Here is a 22,165-nt window from a genome sequence, read left to right as displayed (position 1 = left end):
AAATAGATATTAATCATTGTGATTCACTCCTGCTTTCCTGGAGGCTGAGAGACAGAGCGAGGCTGACAGTGCGGCACATTCTGACCCTGGGCAGAACCTGCTTTAATGTACTCCTGCCAGTTAACTGCTAACATGTCGCCTCCATATCTCCTTAGTTTATTCATTCTCTTCCGTCTCCCTTTCCCACTCCTGATCTCTCTCTTTTTAATTATTTCTGTTCCTCTCTCTCTCTCTCTCTCTCGCCTGTTTTCCCTTCTTTTCTTTCTCTTCCCACCTCCTTTGTCCACTCACAGTTTTTCTCTCTCCACCCTCATTCTCCTGCTTGCAATCTCCTCCCGGTCTCTCTATCCATTTCTTTTATTCCTCTTACTCCCACTCCCAAGTTCTCTATTTATCATTCCCCGTCTTTTACCCTTTCTCTCTCTTTCTGATATCCTTCTCCCCTTCTTTCAATTTCTCTATTCATCTTTCACACTCCCCCAACCCCCCACCCCCCACCCCCGCCATTTTCTCTCCCTCCCACACTGGTTCTGTCCTTCTTTCTCTCCCTCTCTCTCTCTATTTCCCATTCTTGCTCTCCTTCTTTTCCCCCCACCACACCATTATTTTCACCCTCTTCCTTACCCACCTTTCATTTTCTGTCCTTTTTCGTGCTATCCCTCTCTGTGCCAGTCACGGTTTGTTTGGTAGTGCTCTCTCACCTCTGACTCACAAGGTTGTGGGTTCAAATCCTACACCAGAGGCTTGGGTACACAAATCTAGGCTGGTGGGGCCCTGTCCCAGTGCTCAGGTATGGATGGCAGATTTCCATCCTTAAAGGGCATTAGTGAACCAGGTGGGTTTTTAACAACAAAAAAAATGATTCGATTTATGGTCACTATTCCTGAGACTGGCTTTATTTATTAGTTGAATTTAAATTCCACCAGGTGGGATTTGAACCCATGCTCCCAGAGCATAAGCCTGCATCTTCAGATTACGAAGCCAGCGACATTACAACTACGCCACAGTCTCCCCTCGTGGGAGCTTGCTGTGCACAAATTGGTTACCGCATTTCCTACCTTACAACAGCAACTACACTTCAAAAAAAAGTACTTCATTGGCTGGAAAGCATTTTTGGGATTTCCTGGGGTCCTGGGTGCTATAGAAATGCAAGTCTTTTTTTTTCCTCCCCCATTTTCTCTTTCTCTCTTGCACTCTTTCACCACCTCTCATTTTCTTCCTCTCTTTCTCTGTCCCCCATCCCCATTTCCTCTCTTCCTCCCTCCATTTCCTTCTGAATTTTATTCTTTCTTCCCCTCTTTCTCTTTCCGGCACATTCTCATTTTCAATATCCCTGTCGTCTCCTCCTCCTCCACCTGACCATTTCTCCCTTGCCCCTTCTCTCTCTTTCTCTGCGCTCACCATTTCTCAAATTCCTTCCCTTCCTCCCTTTACCTTTCCCTTCTCATTCACTCCAACTCTCCGTCTGTCTTTATTTCTCTATCTTTATTTCTTCCCTCTCCTATTTCCCCCTTGTTGCTCTCTTCCTGACACTCTCCCCATCTCCCCTGCTCTCTTTGTCCTTCCCCTTTCCTTTATCGGTATTTTCCCAGCCTGTCAGGGCTTTAGATCAGGACCTAACATGCACACAGCCGCAGGTTTTGGTGCGGTTTTTTTTAACGTGACGCCCTGAGTCTATGTACTTTCAGCAGACCTTGACCATCATTGGCATCTGAGGAGTGAGGTCAGTGTCCAGCTCAGGGAGTGAGCCAGGAACCTGTCACTAACCCGGCTTAACTATAAACCTGGAATTAATGGTAAAGAAGCAGATGGCAATGGATTGAAAGAATTAATCTTGGGAGACATTCGCTGCCCAATTCTTCTCGTTCGGTAACTCTGTCCCAATCTCCGCCCCTATCTCTGTTGTTTGCTTTAACTAACCTCATCCTGTCCATGTGTTTCACTGTCTCCATCTCTACCTGCCTTGCTCTCACAAACATCCTGTTGCTGCCTCACCTCTGTTGCAATTTTTCTTTCCCCTCCCTTCATCCTGGTTATTTACATTGCTGCTTTACTGATGCTCTCTCTCTCTGTCCCCCACCCCTTCTCTCTGTCTCTCTCTTTATCTCCCACCCTGTCTCTATCTCTCTCTTTATCCCCCACCCTGTCTCTGTCTCTCTCTTTATCCCCCACCCTGTCTCTGTCTCTCTCTTTATCCCCCACCCTGTCTCTGTCTCTCTCTTTATCCCCCACCCTGTCTCTGTCTCTCTCTTTATCCCCCACCCTGTCTCTGTCTCTCTCTTTATCCCCCACCCTGTCTCTGTCTCTCTCTTTATCCCCCACCTTGTCTCTGTCTCTCTCTTTGTCCCTCTATTTATCCCCCACCACCTGTCTCTCTCTCTCTCTCTTCATCCATCCCCACCCTGTCTCTCTATTTCTCTCTCTCTTTGTCCCTCTCTTTATCCCCCACCCTGTCTCTCTCTCTCTATCTCTCTTTGTCCCTCTCTTTATCTCCCACCCTGTCTCTCTCTCTCTATCTCTCTCTTTGTCCCTCTCTTTATCTCCCACCCTGTCTCTTTATCTCTCTCTTTGTCCCTCTCTTTATCTCCTACCCTGTCTCTCTATCTCTCTCTTTGTCCCTCTCTTTATCTCCCGCCCTCTTTCTCTGTCTCTCTTTTTGTCCCCCACCCTGCCTCTCTGTTTCTCTCCCTTAGTCCCTCTTTCTTTATTCCCTACCTGTCTCTCCCTCTCTCCCTTTGCCTTTCCATTCTGTTCTTTTGGCTTAAATATCTCTCTTCTATAGTCTCTCTCTCTTTTTATCTCTCACTCCCTCCCTTTATTTCTCCTTTGCGTCTCTCTCTCTCTCTTTGTCTTTCTCTCTGTCTCACTCTTTGTCTTCTCTTTCTCCTTATCTCACTCTTCACCTTCATGGCTTTGTCTCTGTCTGCCTCTCCCTCTGTTTCTCCCTTTGTCTGTCTCTCTCTCCCCTCCCCACAATCTGCTGGCAACATTGAGTGAGTTATTTGACACGACATGAACCAAACACTGCTCACTGTACCCTTTTCTTTAGAGAGGACAGAATTCCACATGCTCTCCATCCCTGGACACTCGGATCTGACCTCCATCTCGAGGCTTGGAGCTGAAGTCTTGGTCTCCTGTTTGGCGCAGCTGTTAAGGAAGATCCCTCCTGATACTAGGACAGAGGTGGGCCAGCCAGCTTTGTAAATGCTGCAGTATCCTCCACAGCCAATCAGATCCCAGACAGAGTGTTGCCCGGCAACACCCTTCTTCTCACAGTGTAACTCTTTGAGTGCCGAAACCCTTCCTTACAGATAGAGTCATAAGGATCATACAGTGCAGGAGGAGACCATTCAGCCTCTCATGCCCATGCAGGCCCTTGGGTCAAACTATCCAATTTATCCCATTGCCCTACTCATTCCCCATAGCTTTGTCAATGTTTTCCCCATCAAATATTTAACTGCTTTTCTTTTGAATGTTACAACTGAATCTTCTGCACCCTCTCAGACAATACATCCCAAGTTACAATGGCTTGCTGCCTGGAAAATGTTTCCTCATATTGTCTCTAACTAATTCGCCAAGGACCTTAAATCTTTGCTTTCTGGTTACTGGGCAAACCGTTTCTCCTTATTTAATCTATCAAGTCCTTTGTAGCTTTGAACACCTCAATTAGATTCTCCTCTTAACCTTCTCTGCTCTGAGGAGAATAGTCCCAGCTTCTCCAGTCTCTCCATGTTAACTGAAGGCCCTCATCTCTGCTACAGTTCTAGTAAAGTCTCCTCTTCAAGGCCTTGACATCCTTCCTAAAGTGTGGTTCCCAGAACTGAACTTCAGCTGCTGGTTAACCGGTATTTTATAAAGGTTTAGTTTAACTCCTTTGCCTTTTTACTCCATGGGGGGACTTTTCCATTTTGGAGACTAAGTGCTAGGTGGCGTTGTAGGAACTCGTGCCCGATTTCATGCTCGGAAGCTCATTAAATATGGGCATTGGTGAGTACCCCTCCAAATCACATGGGACACACACACACAGATTCGTCTGCTCTGTCATTGCCTAATGGGGTCGAAGATCTGGGCGCCATATTTAAACGCCCTGCAAACGCACACAGTCCCTCCCTCCAGTCCAACTGTCCGCAGGAAACTTCACATGGCTGCTCCCAGGTTCAGCAATTACTTCCTTTGGGCCCTCATCTGTGCAGTCTGCCAGAACTGGGATGCCCTCTACCCGAGGGATGTTTCCAAGAGGCCCACCAGCCTCACCCCGCCAGTCAGAGAGGCCAGCTCATCGCGCTCCTGCCCAAGAAACTCCATCCAGTGCAGTAAGAGAATGAATGATCTCATCTGCTCCGCCAGGGTAAGTCAACCTTCAGCTCACTTCAATTTTACATTCTCATAATGGCATCATGCATTCAAAGGGTTACACTGCTCAGGGATCTCACACAATACTAAAGGGGGAGACATCAGCACTGATTGTCTTACGGACACTTTAACATCACCAGAATCTCATCTACCACACTGCACAAACTCTTCCTCAGCCCTTACTGGGGAGGGCTCAGCACACACAGCAGGCATGAATGCTTCCCAACCTCTCCTCCATCTCTTCTCATTCCATTCCATTTGTCTTCAGCCAGGCCAAGAGGGAGAGATCCCAGACTGTAGGAGGGACACCCAGGAGCTCTCCAAATTCGAGGAGGATGCTGCCAAGTAGGCAGGTGAGGACAGAGCTCGCTCCTGTGGGGAAGGTGAGATCAGCATTCCCCAGCAAGCCAGTGTGGATGAGCCCTCCATCTTGACATTCACAGTGAGTGTCTTGCAATGTTGCATTCAGGCTGTTATGAACTAAATCTATTTTCTCCCTCTCACAGGCAGACAGATCAGCACGGGCAACATAAGCCCCACAACCTAGGCCACCTCAGAGGAGGGCGATGAGGATCCACTTGAAGACAACCCATCACTGCGCTCACCTGCACCCTTCACCAGTGAGGAGACACACACCCCTGGTGGATCACGGTTCTAGGTTAGGCTTGGGGTCACTTTCTGGGGAACACCTCACCGCTGTTCCGACCGCAGTCAGAGGCAGGGACAGCCCAGGTCTCCGGAGGGTCGCTGGAGATCAGCACCCAGTGAGTCTGAGTCAGATGATGAGCCTCTGGAAAGGGTCGTCTCTAACATGCTGGAGATGCAACGACAGGTGGCGGAACATCAGGTAGAGTTGCAAGAGGTGGTCAACAGGCTAAAGTGAAAGGTGGAGGAGTCCATCTGCTTTCTGTCTGATGGCGTGACTCCGACAAGCGAGCACCTCGAGGGCTCCATGGGAAGGGTGGTGATCACCTTGGAGATTTTGGTCCAGCAGATCCTGCCAGATTTGCGCTTGGACCTGCACTCCATCGCCAAAGGCATTGGCAAGATCCATCAGTGCATCGGACAGAAGGGGGAAGGAGCACTTAGATCTCCTTCCAGGGGCCCCTTCTCCTCAGGGAGTCAGACAGGGGCCCTCGGACACTCATAGGGAGGAGGACCAGCAGCTGGAGAGTGTCCGTCCGATCCCAATCCCCTCTGCCTGTCACCCCATCACCTCCAGCTGTACAGGCCGAGGAGGGTCCACCTGCCCCAGAGCATGACACCCGAAGCAGGCTGGGACCCTCCAGGTCTCAGCCCTCTAGAGGACGCCCGCCAAAGTTATCAAAGAATACAGGGCGTAGCAGTCAGCAGGCTGCCTCCATCTCTGCTGCAGATGTTGGTGATGTACCTGGACATCATGGTAAAAGGTTAGCAAAATTAAGAAGCTTTGACATCACTTCTGGGTCATGGGTGTTCAATCACTGTAGGTATCAGCACCTTTGTAAATATGTTTGCTGCTCATGAGAATGGTTTCGTCATTTGAAAGCATCCTGTACATGCATCTACATGCCCTCTTCCTGTGAGGGTGAGAATGCTCCCACTCAGTGATTGCTTCCTTTTGGGAGCCTGACAATCATGTGATGTGTAGCTGATTATGATGATAGTTACTCCATACTGGTGTTATGTCGGCAAGATGTGTCAAAATCTTTACTGCAAGTGTTTGCAAAATGCGATAGCGACCTCTACTCCTTACAAGACAACATGGCATTAGGTGTGCTCAATAGCCTTGGAGGGTTATCTGTATTTGTTTCTGAAAATGAGGAGGCTGTCTTCATTGGTGGTGCCAAAGCACAAGAGCTGCAGCCACGAGGGTCTCTCCAACCATGTGCGCATCTCAGTTTCCGCTAAAAGTTTCTCATTAAGGTGGGAACGATTGCATCAAGTCCTTTCACGCAGTGTTTACGTTGTTGTGCTGACTCCCGGTTCCCAGAGAGTATGGATACAGGGCTCACCGCTGACCTCCCCAAAGATTAGGGCCTGGTGAATCATGAGGGTTGAAGGTGCAAGTCCGAATGCTGAACTTGCTCTCGATGTGACTGGTTGGAAAGGCCTTTCGGTGCACTGGCATGGCACTAAGGTAGGGAAGGAATGTGGCTGTGTTGCGCTGCCTGTGCCTTACTCCTCCTGGAATCTTGTGGCTATCAGTGTGACACGGGCACATCTTACACATCGTGCTTCTTCGAGGGCCTCCTCACCTGGAAGCTGACCCTCATCTCCCTCTTCAGTTTCCTGCCCTCCCTGCCTCTTCATCAGCCGACGACCTCTCCGCTTCCTCCATGTCTCCTGCTGGCAAGGGATTCCCCCTTTGAAGTGCCAAGTTGTGAAGGGTGCAACAGACCACACTTATGCGGGGAACTCTCTCAGGAGAGCACTGCAAAGCCCCACCTGAGAGGTCCAAATGTTGGATTCGCCTCTTCAGGATGCCAATGGTCTGCTCAATGATGGGTCTGGTCGAGTTATGCACCGTGTTGTATCTCTCCTCCGAGTGATTCAGTGGTTTCATGAGCCATCAATTGAACAGGTACCCCTTATCCCCAAGCAGCCAGCCCTATAATCGCTGAGGCCCTTTGAGTATGTGAGGCACCTCAGGATGAATGAGTCATGGGAACTCCCAGGGTACCTGGTACAAACGTGCATGATGTACTTCTGATGATCACACACTGGTTGAATGTTCAGGGAGTGGAACCCTTTCCTGTTAATGAACACCAGTGGCTGCTGCCATGGAGCTCTCAAAGCAATCGATCGCACCCTGTACTCTAGGGAAGCCTGAGATAGCAGTGAACCCCAGAAATCTAGCAGCCTGGCTAGCTTCATTGAGTGTGAGCTTAACATATCGATAAGCCTTACGGTAGATGGGATCTGCCACCTCCTTGATACATTTATGTGCTGAGGACTGTGAGATGCCGCATGGGTCCCCTGTGGATCCCTGGAATGATCTGCAAGGAATAAGATTGAGTGCATTCTTCCCGCAGAATGTGGCAGATATCATTCACTACGTCTCTTGACCAGCGCAGATGTGCTCAGTATTGTCTTTCACTCATCTCCAGATGGAAAGTCTTCTTCAGTAGACCCTTGGTCATGCGAGTGGGATGGGTCTAACCTCCTCACCCTCTAGGTGTTGCTGAGGCTCCCCTGGATCATGGACCTCAGGCCGGGTCTCCTCTCAAAACTGCGTGAGGCAGCACCAGGCCCTTCTCCTCCTCCTCCTCCTCAATCTGATCACCCCCATCAAGAAAGCAGCATTGAGCGCAGGCTCCATTATTCAATCCTCCTTCTCCTGGGGAACTGATAGATGCAACAGATACAGGAATACTAGGCAAACATAGTAGACTCCGCACTCACAAACAGGAAGCCCTGGAGCTGTTTCTGTGCTACGAGCTTTTCACTGATACAGCCGTGCAGCTGAGACTCTCACTCTCAGATCTAGGTGACCAAGATTCCAACTCTGATACTTGACATCTCAATCCCACAGAGGTTTGGACATATTCATGAAAATGTACCACCTTCCCAAAGGCCCTCCTGCAATCTCTGATCTGGTCTAATGACTGAACTCAATTTGCACTTCAGCAACGACTGGATGCTCTTTGGCCTGTTATCCATGCCAACTGGAGAAAGCACATTAGGGGCTTTCATTGATGATCTGGCAGTTATACAGCAGCATATTTTCCCCTTCTCACATTCCTCTCTGTTAATGCTCAAATGGAGCAACTGTATTGTGAAGCCAATGACGTCTTCAGCATCTCGCAACAAAAGGCTATGGCTCCAATAGCTCCTTCTCAAGGAAGTTTTCCCCTTTTCCTTCAGCTCTGACTTCATTTCAATATTGTGACTCTAAGCAGTTTGAGGGTGCTCCCTGACATTGCCCCTTAATCCAGCTGTGGCCTCCTCCATTGCCTCAGATGCCCCCAAGCAGATTCTTTCCCAGTGTCGATTTTAAACGGTGCAATAACTTTGAGGTTTTGTTTTTATTTTGGTGCTGCATTTGTATTTTGAGAACAGCTTTGACCCTCCCCCTCTCAGTGTTTGGGTCCCTCCAATCTTCCTGGAACTTCACCCCGTGCAGGTAACCTCCCTCTGGTTGTTCGTCAGCCTCCCCCAGTAACCCTGGGTCTCATTGTCATTGTGGTGGACATTCCAGTCCTCGCCCTGAACCCATCGCTGTTGATGTCCCCGTGCCCCATCTGGACCTCACCCCTTCCCATCTCGAGGCTGTGAGCAAGGTCACAGGCAGAGGAGAACCCACGCCTGCATCCTGCCCCCCCCTCTTTATTACATTTTCCCCATTTACAGGCTGCAGGTGCCCCCCCTAACTGTGACCATTCCGTCTACAGCCCAGTACCGAGCCAGACAAGCTCATCGCCACCAACCGTCAGGCAAGGAACACCCCCATGCACACCAGGCTGTGCCTTATCCCAATTGGGCGCACAAGCCTTGTCCCTCCCTGGCAGGGGACTATAACGTACATGCCGTGCATAGCTCTGTAGCATGACCCCAAAAAGCCCCAGGACCGCCTTTAATCTCTCAACCCAAACTCTTGGGCCCAGACCAAGGACCATGACTGTCTTTCAATGAGCTCTCCTGTTCCTTTGTGGCTGATCACAGCACAGTCTCCCTTCCCCACCCCACCACCCCCAGGGGTCTCTGTTCAACCCATCCCTTGTGTGCCCCACTAACTCAACCTTCCCCCACCCCCTATTTTGGAGTCTGTGTGCATCCCATTGAAACAGTGGAATTCCCATCCAACCCCTTCTGTGTTTACATTCTAGTCTTCCACGTTCAGGTCCAGCTTACCCACCCTTGGTCTCCCCTCTGACTGCCATCGCCTCTCCACCCCTTCAGCCCCATCTCACCCTATTGACCCCCATGTGTCTGTCATCCTTCCCCGCCTCCAACCCCATCATACCCCATCGACCCTCATGTTTCTATCATCCTGGCTGCAGTGCTGGTCTCTGATTCAGAGTGCAGCCCTGCCTGAGACCCCTAGCACACATTGAACACTGTCCTCCCAGAGTATGCAGGAACCCAGCATGAGAAAACCAGCCCTACGCGCCCCCCCCACCAGTGAGGCGTCATGTTGCCGTTGCTGAGGCCCGGGACCGGCGCTGTTGCAGGTAACCTCTCAATGTTGCACTCACCTCGAGGTCACGAGTGAAATGTGGGCTGAAGGCTGCACAGCACTTATATCCGAACGTGTTTCAGGCCGGTCTGATTTCCCGCCGGGGTGGCGCTAGGCTGGGAGGGTGGGGGGGGGGACGTGATTCTGGCGAGCAGCGTGTTTAATGAGCGTTCGTGACATGGTCATGTAGGCAAATGGGCTTCACGCCCTGGATCAGTGGGAAACCGGACCCTCCATCAGCCCCAACAGGAAAGTGGCAAGGGGAAAATTCCAAACTGATTTCCCATCGGAGGAAATTGGATTTTTGGCCTCTCTCCAAACTTTCTGATCCGGCCTGGCAGGACTGGAGAAGCCTGCCTGATACCCTCTGTTTATAAAGATCAGGAGCCCTGACTAACCTCAACCCAGTGCAATCCCTTCAGTGCTGGGAGCACAAAAGCATTGTACTCTTTTCCGTTTCCTGCTCCTACCCTGCGTAACCCTTTCCGTATTGTCCCTATTGGAATCTTGAAGAGTTGACTTGACTTCAAGATAAACCATGACTGTGTTTCTGTCCTTGTCTTCCAAAGCCAAACAACAATTGTCTGTGAACAGTTTCTGTTCACAATAATGAATGGGGGAGCACCCTGCTGTTACTGCACTGATTGAGGGAAACATTATCCACTTCCTTACAGGCATTGTGTAGTGGGACCTGGACTGATTCCTGACTGTATGTGGTGTGTAGTGGGACCTGGACGGAATCCTGACTGTATGTGGTGTGTAGTGGGACCTGGACTGGTTCCTGACTGTATGTGGTGTGTAGTGGGACCTGGACTGAATCCTGACTGTATGTGGTGTGTAGTGGGACCTGGACTGAATCCTGACTGTATGTGGTGTGTAGTGAGACCTGGACTGATTCCTGACTGTAGGTGGTGTGTAGTGGGACCTGGACTGATTCCTGACTGTATGTGGTGGGTAGTGGGACCTGGACTGATTCCTGACTGTATGTGGTGTGTAGTGGGACCTGGACTGATTCCTGACTGTATGTGGTGTGTTGCGGGACCTGGACTGATTCCTGACTGTATGTAGTGTGTAGCGGGACCTGGACTGATTCCTGACTGTATGCGGTGTGTTGCGGGACCTGGACTGAATCCTGACTGTATGTGGTGTGTAGTGGGACCTGGACTGATTCCTGACTGTATGTGGTGTGTAGCGGGACCTGGACGGATTCCTGACTGTATGTAGTGTGTAGCAGGACCTGGACTGATTCCTAACTGTATGTGGTGTGTAGCGGGATCTGGACTGATTCCTGACTGTATGCAGAATGCAGTGGGATCCAGACTAACTCGACTACGCGGAGTGTAGAGGGGTCCAGACTGATTCCAGGCTGTGTGTTTTGTATCACATGGTTGGTGAATTGGAAGCAGAACAGACTGCAATCCACAATGATTCATTCCAAAGACTGTAGATGAGCAGCAGCAGACGCTTCCCTAGAACAATTTATAGTGTATATAACATATCAAAACATCCCAAAGTGCTTCACAAGAACGTTTATCTTCACAAACATAATTTGACACCAAGCCATGGAGAGAGGCCCGAGATAGTCAAAAGCCTAACCTAGGGGAGCTTTACTCTGTATCTAACCCCGTGCTGTACCTGTCCTGGGAGTGTTTGATGGGGACAGTGTAGAGGGAGATTTACTCTGTATCTAACCCCGTGCTGTACCTGTCCTGGGAGTGTTTGATGGGGCCAGTGTAGAGGGAGCTTTAATCTGTATCTAACCCCGTGCTGTACCTGTCCTGGGAGTGTTTGATGGGGATAATGTAGAAGGAGCTTTACTCTGTATCTAACCCCGTGCTGTACCTGTCCTGGGAGTGTTTGATGGGGACAGTGTAGAGGGAGCTTTACTCTGTATCTAATCCCGTGCTGTACCTGTCCTGGGAGTGTTTGATGGGGACAGTGTAGAGGGACCTTCACTCTGTATCTAACCCTGTGCTGTACCTGTCCTGGGAGTGTTTGATGGGGACAGTGTAGAGGGAGATTTACTCTGTATCTAACCCCGTGCTGTACCTGTCCTGAGAGTGTTTGATGGGGACAGTGTAGAGGGAGATTTACTCTGTATCTAACCCCGTGCTGTACCTGTCCTGAGAGTGTTTGATGGGGACAGTGTAGAGGGACCTTCACTCTGTATCTAACCCAGTGCTGTACCTGTCCTGGGAGTGTTTGATGGGGACAGTGTAGAGGGAGATTTACTCTGTATCTAACCCCATGCTGTACCTGTCCTGGGAGTGTTTGATGGGGTCAGTGTAGAGGGAGATTTACTCTGTATCTAACCCCATGCTGTACCTGTCCTGGGAGTGTTTGATGGGGTCAGTGTAGAGGGAGATTTACTCTGTATCTAACCCCGTGCTGTACCTGTCCTGGGAGTGTTTGATGGGGACAGTGTAGAGAGAGCTTTACTCTGTATCTAACCCCATGCTGTACCTGTCCTGGAGTGTTTGATGGGGACAATGTAGAGGGAGCTTTACTCTGTATCTAACCCCGTGCTGTACCTGCCCTGGGAGTGTTTGATGGGGACAGTGTAGAGGGAGCTTTACTCTGTATCTAACCCCGTGCTGTACCTGTCCTGGGAGTGTTTGATGGGAGCAGTGTAGAGGGAGATTTACTCTGTATCTAACCCCGTGCTGTACCTGCCCTGGGAGTGTTTGATGGGGACAGTGTAGAGGGAGATTTACTCTGTATCTAACCCCGTGCTGTACCTGCCCTGGGAGTGTTTGATGGGGACAGTGTAGTGGGAGATTTACTCTGTATCTAACCCTGTGCTGTACCTGCCCTGGGAGTGTTTGATGGGGACAGTGTAGAGAGAGCTTTACTCTGTATCTAACCCCGTCCTGTACCTGCCCTGGGAGTGTTTGATGGGGAAGGTGTAGAGGGAGCTTTACTCTGTATCTAACCCCTGTGCTGTACCTGTCCTGGGAGTGTTTGATGGGGACAGTGTAGAGAGAGCTTTACTCTGTATCTAACCCCGTGCTGTACCTGTCCTGGGAGTGTTTGATGGGGACAGTGTAGAGAGAGCTTTACTCTGTATCTAACCCCGTGCTGTATCTGCCCTGGGAGTGTTTGATGGGGACAGGGTAGAGGGAGCTTTACTCTGTATCTAACCCCGTGCTGTACCTGTCCTGGGAGTGTTTGATGGGGACAGTGTAGAGGGAGCTTTACTCTGTATCTAACCCCGTGCTGTACCTGTCCTGGGAGTGTTTGATGGGGACAGTGTAGAGAGAGCTTTACTCTGTATCTAACCCCGTGCTGTATCTGCCCTGGGAGTGTTTGATGGGGACAGTGTAGAGGGAGCTTTACTCTGTATCTAACCCCGTGCTGTATCTGCCCTGGGAGTGTTTGATGGGGACAGGGTAGAGGGAGCTTTACTCTGTATCTAACCCCGTGCTGTACCTATCCTGGGAGTGTTTGATGGGGACAGTGTAGAGAGAGCTTTACTCTGTATCTAACCCCGTGCTGTACCTGTCCTGGGAGTGTTTGATGGGGACAGTGTAGAGGGAGCTTTACTCTGTATCTAACCCCGTGCTGTACCTGTCCTGGGAATGTTTGATGGGGACAGTGTAGAGGGAGCTTTACTCTGTATCTAACCCCGTGCTGTACCTGTCCTGGGAGTGTTTGATGGGGACAGTGTAGAGGGAGATTTACTCTGTATCTAACCCCGTGCTGTACCTGTCCTGGGAATGTTTGATGGGGACAGTGTAGAAGGAGCTTTACTCTGTATCTAACCCCGTGCTGTACCTGTCCTGGGAGTGTTTGATGGGGACAGTGTAGAGGGAGCTTTACTCTGTATCTAACCCCGTGCTGTACCTGTCCTGGGAGTGTTTGATGGGGACAGTGTAGAGGGAGCTTTACTCTGTATCTAACCCCGTGCTGTACCTGCCCTGGGAGCGTTTGATGGGTCGGTGTAGAGGGAGCTTTACTCTGTATCTAACCCCGTGCTGTACCTGCCCTGGGAGTGTTTGATGAGGACAGTGTAGAGGGAGCTTTACTCTGTATCTAACCCCGTGCTGTACCTATCCTGGGAGTGTTTGATAGGGACAGTGTAGAGGGAGCTTTACTCTGTATCTAACCCCATGCTGTACCTGTCCTGGGAGTGTTTGATGGGGACAGTGTAGAGGGAGCTTTACTCTGTATCTAACCCTGTGTTGTACCTGCCCTGGGAGTGTTTGATGGGGACAGTGTAGAGGGAGCTTTACTCTGTATCTAACCCCGTCCTGTACCTGCCCTGGGAGTGTACTTACCTGATTGGTCTACTGCCTCCAAGCCCTGTGATTTGGAATGATCTGATTGGTCCAAGGCACTGGGTTGCTGTGGTGACTGCCAGTTCTCTGCATACGCTTCCTCCTCTGTCACCTCCTGAGTTTCGTGACCACTTGGTGCTGTGACCAGGGTGAGTGGGTGTCTGCAGCCAACGGCACTATTGGTGTTGACACAGCAGTCACATCTTCCTGGCAATACGGCATCCACGATGCCCTCTGCTCCTGTAGGCATCAGCACGTCTATGGAACTTGCTTCCTCGGCTCTGCCCAATGACTCCATTGTGCCCGGAGGGATCTCGACTCCTGCAGCATCTCTCACTTCCGTTGCACCCTCCACTTCCACTTCATCCACCGTTCCCTCAGCTTCTGTAAGTGAAAAACAGTGATCGTCATGAAGGTGCTGATCCACCGTCTGACTGCAGCCTAGCAGCTCCTCATAGGAGGCAACGTGTGGGTTAACATACAAGAGAGTGAGTGGGCAAGTGTCCACGTGAATGTTAGGGTTGCCAACTGCGGCTAAATGTGTTCCTGGAGGTTTCATCACATGACTCGCCCCCACACTCCAGCCATTAGTCGGCCAACACATCCATTCTTGTGACATAAGGCCTTCCTACACCAATTGGGAAGCAAAAAGACTCATTACCCAATTGGATGATGCTTGACTGTCAGCCAAACAGCCTTCTTCTATATTTTCATATGTGGTAGAGAAAGGTGCAAAGTAAATTACAAAAAAAAAAACCCAATTTTTTTTAACATCCCGATGATTTTTCTCCAGGGCTGCACACAGCAGTGTCCCGGAGATTGATCTGCAATTCCTGGAGACTCCAGGCCAATTCTGGAGGGTTGGCAACCCTAGGGAGTGACTGTGACTGACTGAGCATGAGTGAGCGAGCCTGTGCGAGTGAGGAGCACAGGCGAGAGTGACAGGCGTGTAATTCTGCTTCACTGTGCCGCGCACACTTGCAGGTCACACTTCACACCCACAGAGAGCCACAGGGTCGGGGGAGTAACCTGAGTGAATGATCCTGCAAACACAGAGGTAGGAGGGAAGATGAAATTGGACTTGGGAGTGCTTTCAAAACAGCCAGGAATGCATTGGTCAACTGTACATGCAATATTCAATGCGACTGAAGTCAATGGAACGACATAACGGACACTCGATGTGCTCTGGACCCCTGCCCATTCATGTAGTATAACAGGTTAACAGATGGATATGCCAATGTATGACACAGATGATGATGTATCACTGACTTGTCAGTCACGTGTTAGACATTCTCTGCAGGTTGGAAACGTGCCTAGGAGCTTTTGTGAAAGGTTATCTGGGGTAGGTGGGAATGTGCAGTTGAGGTTACAATCAGATCAGCCATGATCTTATTCAATGGTGTAGCAGGCTGGAGGGGCCGAGTGGCCTACTCTTGCTCCGAATTCATATGTTCGGATATTTGTTTGCATGTACCAATAAACAAGTGTTAAGCAGGTACCAAGTTATGTCGACAGTCTGTCAAAGAACCAAGTCCCATGCGTAGAGTCCAAGACAGAAGGACCCAATCTCAGAACATTTCACCCCAAGTACACTCATTATGGTCATGTAGTTACTGTAATCTCTAGCCTTGTGGCAAAGGTGGTAAATGGACCTTCTGACTCCTCCACTGGCCATGAGCAGTAGGAGTTCGGTAGTTCTCAGTACATTGGTTCAGGGAGAGGAAGGTTGAAATCAGCCATGGTCTCCTGCTCCTGCTGACCATCCAGTGACCCCTGGGTGACAAGACAATGGCACCCATGTGGCACTGCATCCTCTCCTGGCCCTTGAACGCTGGCTGACCCCTGGCCCCTGAAGCAGCGCCCTGACCCAGCACACTGCTCCTTGCTGGTGACATAGCTGAGACGGAAAGCTGGTTCTAGAGACACATTCACTGCTGCTTTTTATCAGCAGTCCATCTGTGAGACAGTGATCTGAGTGTCTCTGTCCCTTTATGGTGAACCCTAGCACTCACCCTGTTGTTTTCCCTGTGCCAGAGGCATTGGAATCTGAGCTCCCACAGCTTTCATCGCAGGAGAGAAAATCCTATAAAATTTGGTATTTTGTAGGCTTTTGTGTGCTGTACCTGTCCTGGGAGTGTTTGATGGTGACAGGGTAGAGGGAGCTTTACTCTGTATCTAACTCTGAGCTGTACGTGTCCTGGGAGTGTTAGATGGGGACAGTGTAGAGGGAGCTTTACTCTGTATCTAACCCCGTGCTGTACCTGTCCTGGGAGTGTTTGATGCGGATAGTGTAGAGGGAGCTTTACTCTGTATCTAACCCCGTGCTGTACCTGGTGTGTATTTAACTGATTGGTCCACTGCCTCTAAGCCCTGTGATTCAGGTCTATCTGATTGGTGCAAGGCACTGAGTCTAGCCAAGAGCTGGAATGGGTTTGGGAATAACCCGCCCTCCATTTTGTCAAGCCCGTACACTGGCACTGCCTATCACCACCTGACTAATGCAGCTTTGCTGTTTTTAACCATCTCTCTAATTTTACATAGTGACTGTCTCAAGTGTGTTGCTCCTCGCCCCTTCCCACGAGACCTCTAGTTAATGACCTGCCCACACAAACATACAGTGCAACAAGCCGCAGTCTGCAGTGACCTGTTAATCTGTGCATACCTTACCTGTGACTGGCGGCGGGGAGGAGACTGAAGGTGTCATCTCTCCGTCAGTCACACCAGGCTCGGTGCTGAGTCGGGGATCGGGACCGTGGTCCACATCGCTCTGGTTAGAGGCGCCACCCTCCACAAACCTCCCTTTGTCAGCCTCGGCCTCTCCCTCCGCACTCTGCACTTCAAATACCTCACGGCCCTCCCAGTCTCTGGATTCTTCCATCGAGAGTGGCTCAGGCTCCAGATGCCCCTTCAGCGTCCCCTCTCCCTGAGGCTCCATCTCACTCCCGCTGACTCTCAACTCAGGCGCCCCTGTCTCCTCTGGACCCTGGCAGGTCAGCGCACTTTCCAAGGCTGTAGGAGCTGAGGTGGATTGTGAGGGGTTCCAGTCAGGCCTGTCCCTGAGGTCAGAATCCATTCCCCGCTCCACTTTGCCCTTGTGTTGGTCAGTCACTTCCAGCAGGTGAACATGATCTTCCTCCATGTCATCCTCCTCTTCTGCTAAAAACGTCTCGATTGTCTCAGTTCTGACCACCCCCCTTGGCACAGACGTCCTCCCTTTAGTTCTGGGGGGTGCATCGCTTTCCGAGGGCCTCTTTGCTCCGGGCCCGTTGGTTCCCTCATCAAAGTCCCTCACTGTGAGGTCAGGGGAGGTGCCGGTTGGGAATACCCCTGGGAAGCAGGATGGCTGACCCAGTGGGGTTCCACACGACAGGGTGGACTCCAGGGACATCTGCCTGGGGGTGCCCCAGTACAGGGAGCTGTCTGTCTGTAAATCATCATCCGAGTGTTCCTGTGCAGTTTGGGGATCCAAGAAATCTGTCTCTTCACTGACACCTGGCCGGGAAAGCAAGAAAATTCCCCTCAGTATTCAGCTTTAACGTGGAGGAGAAAGAACAAATGGCCATCAAAACAAGACTGTCAATCCAGTAATCGAATGGCTTGCCTACCCACCCCCTCCCCAAACCCCCCACTCCCATCTACCCACCCCCTCCCCAAATCCCCCACTCCCACCTACCCACCCCCTCCCCAAATCCCCCACTCCCACCTACCCACCTGCTCTCCATATCCCCCCTCCCACCTACACACACCCTCCCCATTTCACCCCTCCCACCTACCCACCCCCTCCCCATATCCCCCACTCCCACCTATCCACCCCCTCCCCAAATCCCCCACTCCCACCTACACACACCCTCCCCATTTCACCCCTCCCACCTACCCACCCCCTCCCCATATCCCCCACTCCCACCTATCCACCCCCTCCCCAAATCCCCCACTCCCACCTACCCACCTGCTCTCCATATCCCCCCTCCCACCTACACACACCCTCCCCATTTCACCCCTCCCACCTACCCACCCCCTCCCCATATCCCCCACTCCCACCTACCCACCCCCTCCCCATATCCCCCACTCCCACCTATCCACCCCCTCCCCAAATCCCCCACTCCCACCTACACACACCCTCCCCATTTCACCCCTCCCACCTACCCACCCCCTCCCCATATTCCCCACTCCCACCTATCCACCCCCTCCCCAAATCCCCCACTCCCATCTACCCACCCCCTCCCCAAATCCCCCACTCCCACCTACCCACCCCCTCCCCAAATCCCCCACTCCCATCTACCCACCCCCTCCCCAAATCCCCCACTCCCACCTACCCACCTGCTCTCCATATCCCCCCTCCCACCTACACACACCCTCCCCATTTCACCCCTCCCACCTACCCACCCCCCTCCCCATATCCCCCACTCCCACCTACCCACCCCCTCCCCATATCCCCCACTCCCACCTATCCACCTCCTCCCCATATTCACCACTCCCACCTACCCACTGACTCCCCATATCCCCCACTCCCAACTACCCACCCCCCTCACCATAACCCCCACTTAGCCCTACCCACCGCCTCCCCATGCTCACTGCTCCCACCTATCCACCCCCTCCCCTTATCTCCCACTCCCTACCTCCGCACCCCCTCCCAATGCTCACTGCTCCCACCTACCCAGCCCCTCTCCATATCACCCACTCCCAGCTACACACCGGCTCCCCATATACACCACTCCCACCTACCCACTGCCTCTCCATATCCCCCTCTCCCACCTACTCAGCCCCTCCCCAAATCCCCCACTCCCAACTACCCTTCCCCTCCCCATAACCCCCACTCCCCCCGACCCACCTACCCACCCCCTCCCCATATTGCTCACTCCCACCGCCCCACCCCCTCCCCATATCCCCCACTCCCAACTACCCACCCCCCTCCCCATGCTCACAGTTCCCAACTAACTACCCCCTCCCCATATCGCCCACTCCCAGCTACACAACCCCATCCCCATATCCCCCACTCCCACACACCCACAGCCTCCCCATATCCCCACTCACACCTACCCACTGCCTCACCATATCCCCCACTCCCACCTACTCAGCCCCTCCCCATATCCCCCGCTCCCACCTACCCTAATCCTCCCCACATCACCCACTCCCACCTACCCACTGCCTTCCCATATCCCTCACTCCCAACTATTGAGCCCCTCCCCATATCCCCCACTCCCAACTACCTGCCCCTCCCCATATCCCACACTCCCACCGACCAAACCCCTCCCCATATCTGGCACTCCCAACTACCCACCTCCCAACTTCCCCATATCCCCCCTCCCGCTTACACACCCCCTCCCCGTATCCCCCACTCCCACGTACCCACCCCGTCCTCATAGCCCCCAGTCCCACCTGCCCACCCGCTGACCATGCTCACTGCTCCAACCTACCCACCCCATCTCCATGTCCCCCACACGCACCTACACACCATATCCCCCACTCGTACCTCCCCACCCCCTCCCCATATCACCCACTCCCACCTACCCATCTCCTCCCCACATCACCCACTGCCTTCCCATATCCCTCACTCCCAACTATTGAGCCCCTCCCCATATCCCCCACTCCCAACTACCCGCCCCTCCCCATATCCCCCACTCCCACGACCAAACGCCTCCCCATATCTGGCACTCCCAGCTACCCACCTCCCAACTTCCCCATATCCCCCCTCCCACTTACACACCCCCTCCCCGTATCCCCCACTCCCACGTACCCACCCCCTCCCCATGCTCACTGCACCCACCGACCCACCCCCTCCCCAATCCCTCCCAATATCCCGCACTCCAACCTACCAACCACCTCCCCAAATCCCTCACTCCCACCTACCCACCCCTCCCCATGCTCACTGCTCCCACCGACCCACCCCCTCCCCATATCCCCCACTCCCAACTACCCACCCCCTCCCCATATACCCCACTCCCACCGACCAACCTCATCCCCATATCCCCCACTCCCACCTACCCACCCCCTCCCCATGCTCACTGCACCCACCTACCCACTCCCTCCCCATATCCCGCACTCCAACCTACCCACCCCTTCCCCATATCACCCACTCCCACCTACACCCCCCTTCCCATATACCCCACTCCCACCTACCCATTGCCTCCCCATATCACCCACACCCACCTACCCACTGCTTTCCCATATCTCCCACTCTCACCTACTCAGCCCCTCCCCATATCCCCTCTCCCACTTACACACCCCCTCCCCGTATCCCCCACTACCCCCTACCCACCCCCTCCCCATGCTCAGTGCTCCCACCTACACACCCCCTCTCCTTATCCCCCACTCCCACCTACCCACCCCCTCCCCATACACCCCAGTCCAACCTAGCCACTCCCTCCCCATATCCCCCACTCCCACCTATCCACCTCCTCCCCATATTCACCACTCCCACCTACCCACTGCCTCCCCATATCCCCCACTCCCAACTCCCCCCCTCCCCATATTCCCCACTCCCACCGACCAAACACCTCCCCATATCTGCCACTCCCAACTACCCACCCCCTCCCCAAATCCTCCATTCCCACCTACCCACCCCCTCCCCATGCTCACTGCTCCCACCTACCTACTCCCTCCCCATTTCCTGCACTCCCACCTACACAGCCCCTTCCCAAATCCCCTACTCTCACCTACTCACCCCCTCCCCATGCTCACTGCTCCCACCTACCAACTCCCTCCCCATTTCCCGCACTCCCACCTACACAGCCCCTTCCCAAATCCCCCACTCCCACCTACCCACCCCCTCCCCATGCTCACTGCTCCCACCTACCTACTCCCTTCCCATATCCCCCACTCCCACCTACCCACTGCCTTCCCATATCCCCCACTCCCACCTACTCAGCCCCTCCCCATATCCCCCACTCCCACCGACCAAACCCCTCCCCATATCTGGCACTCCCAACTACCCACCTCCCAACTTCCCCATATCCCCCCTCCCGCTTACACACCCCCTCCCCATATCCCCCACTCCCATGTACCCACCCCTCCCCACGCTCACTGCTCCCACCTACCCAACCCCTCCCTTTGTCCCCCAATCCCACCTACCCACCCCATCACCATAGACCCCACTCCCACCTACCCACCCGCTGACCATGCTCACTGCTCCAACCTACCCACCCCATCCCCATGTCCCCCACTCGCACCTCCCCACCCCCTCCCCATATCACCCACTCCCACCTACCCATCTCCTCCCCACATCACCCAATCCCACCTACCCACTGCCTTCCCATATCCCTCACTCCCACCTACTGAGCCCCTCCCCATATACCCCACTCCCAACTACCCGCCCCTCCCCATATCCCCCACTCCCAACTACCCGCCCCTCCCCATATCCCCCACTCCCAACTACCCGCCCCGCCCCATATCCCACACTCCCAACGATCACACCCCTCCCCATATCTGGCACTCCCAACTACCCACCTCCCAACTTCCCCATATCCCCCCTCCTGCTTACACACCCCCTCCCCGTATCCCCCACTCCCACGTACCCACCCCCGCCCCATTCTCACTGCTCCCAACTACCCACCCCCTCCCCATATCCCCACTCCCACCTGCCCAACCATTCCCCATGCTCACTGCTCCCACCTACCCACCCCCTCCCCATATCCCCCAATCCCACCTACCCACCCCGTCCCCATATCCCCCACTCCCACCTACCCACCTCCTCCCCATATCCCCCACTCCCACCTACCCACCACCTCCCCATATTCCCCACTCCCACCCATCCACCCCATCCCATTATCCTCCACTCCCACCTACACAACCCCTCCCCATATCTCCCACTCCCACTACCCACCATCACCCCATATCCCACTCCCACTTACCCACCCCCTTCCCATGCACAGGGCTCTAACCTACCCACCCGCTCTCCATATCCCCTGCCCACCTACACACACCCTCCCCATATCGCCCACTCCCACCTACCCACCTGCTCCCCACGCTCCCTGCCCCCATCTACCCACCTCCTCCCCATATCCCCCACTCCCACTTACCCACACCCTCCCCATGCTCACAGCTCTAACCTACACACCCCCTCTCCATATCTCCCCTCCCACCTACCCACCCCTTCCCATATTCCCCCTCCCATTTACACATCTCCTCCCCGTATCCTCCTCTCCCACCTACCCACCCCCTCCCCATGCTCACTGCTCCCACCTATCCACCTCTTCCACATATTCACCACTCCCACCTACGCACTGACTCCCCATATCCCCCACTCCCACCTGCCCACTGACTCCCCATATCCCCCACTCCCACCTACCCACTGACTCCCCATATCCCCCACTCCCACCTACTCACTGACTCCCCATATCCCCCACTCCCTCCTACACAACCCCTCCCCATATCCCCCACT

The 22,165-nt window shown here is 53.2% G+C and overlaps 1 protein-coding gene across 3 annotated transcripts in view; it reads right to left on the bottom strand.

Annotated features, from left to right (window-relative positions):
* Window positions 1-22,165, bottom strand: part of LOC121272641 (reticulon-1-A-like) — an 84,125-nt gene that overhangs the window by 41,612 nt on the left and 20,348 nt on the right. For 2 of the 3 annotated variants that reach the window (XM_041179334.1, XM_041179333.1), the window contains exons 3-4: window positions 16,456-17,280; window positions 13,789-14,172 (exon numbers count right to left, since the gene is read on the bottom strand). In XM_041179334.1, coding sequence (XP_041035268.1) covers window positions 13,789-14,172; window positions 16,456-17,176 — 1,105 coding nt within the window. In that variant the 5' untranslated portion in view covers window positions 17,177-17,280. Of the gene's footprint in view, window positions 1-3,037; window positions 3,154-13,788; window positions 14,173-16,455; window positions 17,281-22,165 lie in introns of those variants that run through there. The other variant, XM_041179335.1, reaches the window with a different exon arrangement.

The sequence above is a fragment of the Carcharodon carcharias genome, chromosome 34 (genome assembly GCF_017639515.1).
Source record: "Carcharodon carcharias isolate sCarCar2 chromosome 34, sCarCar2.pri, whole genome shotgun sequence".
Taxonomy (NCBI): Eukaryota; Metazoa; Chordata; class Chondrichthyes; order Lamniformes; family Lamnidae; genus Carcharodon; species Carcharodon carcharias.
Note: the sequence above shows the minus strand (reverse complement) of the source record. Positions and strands in the feature narration are given on the sequence as shown.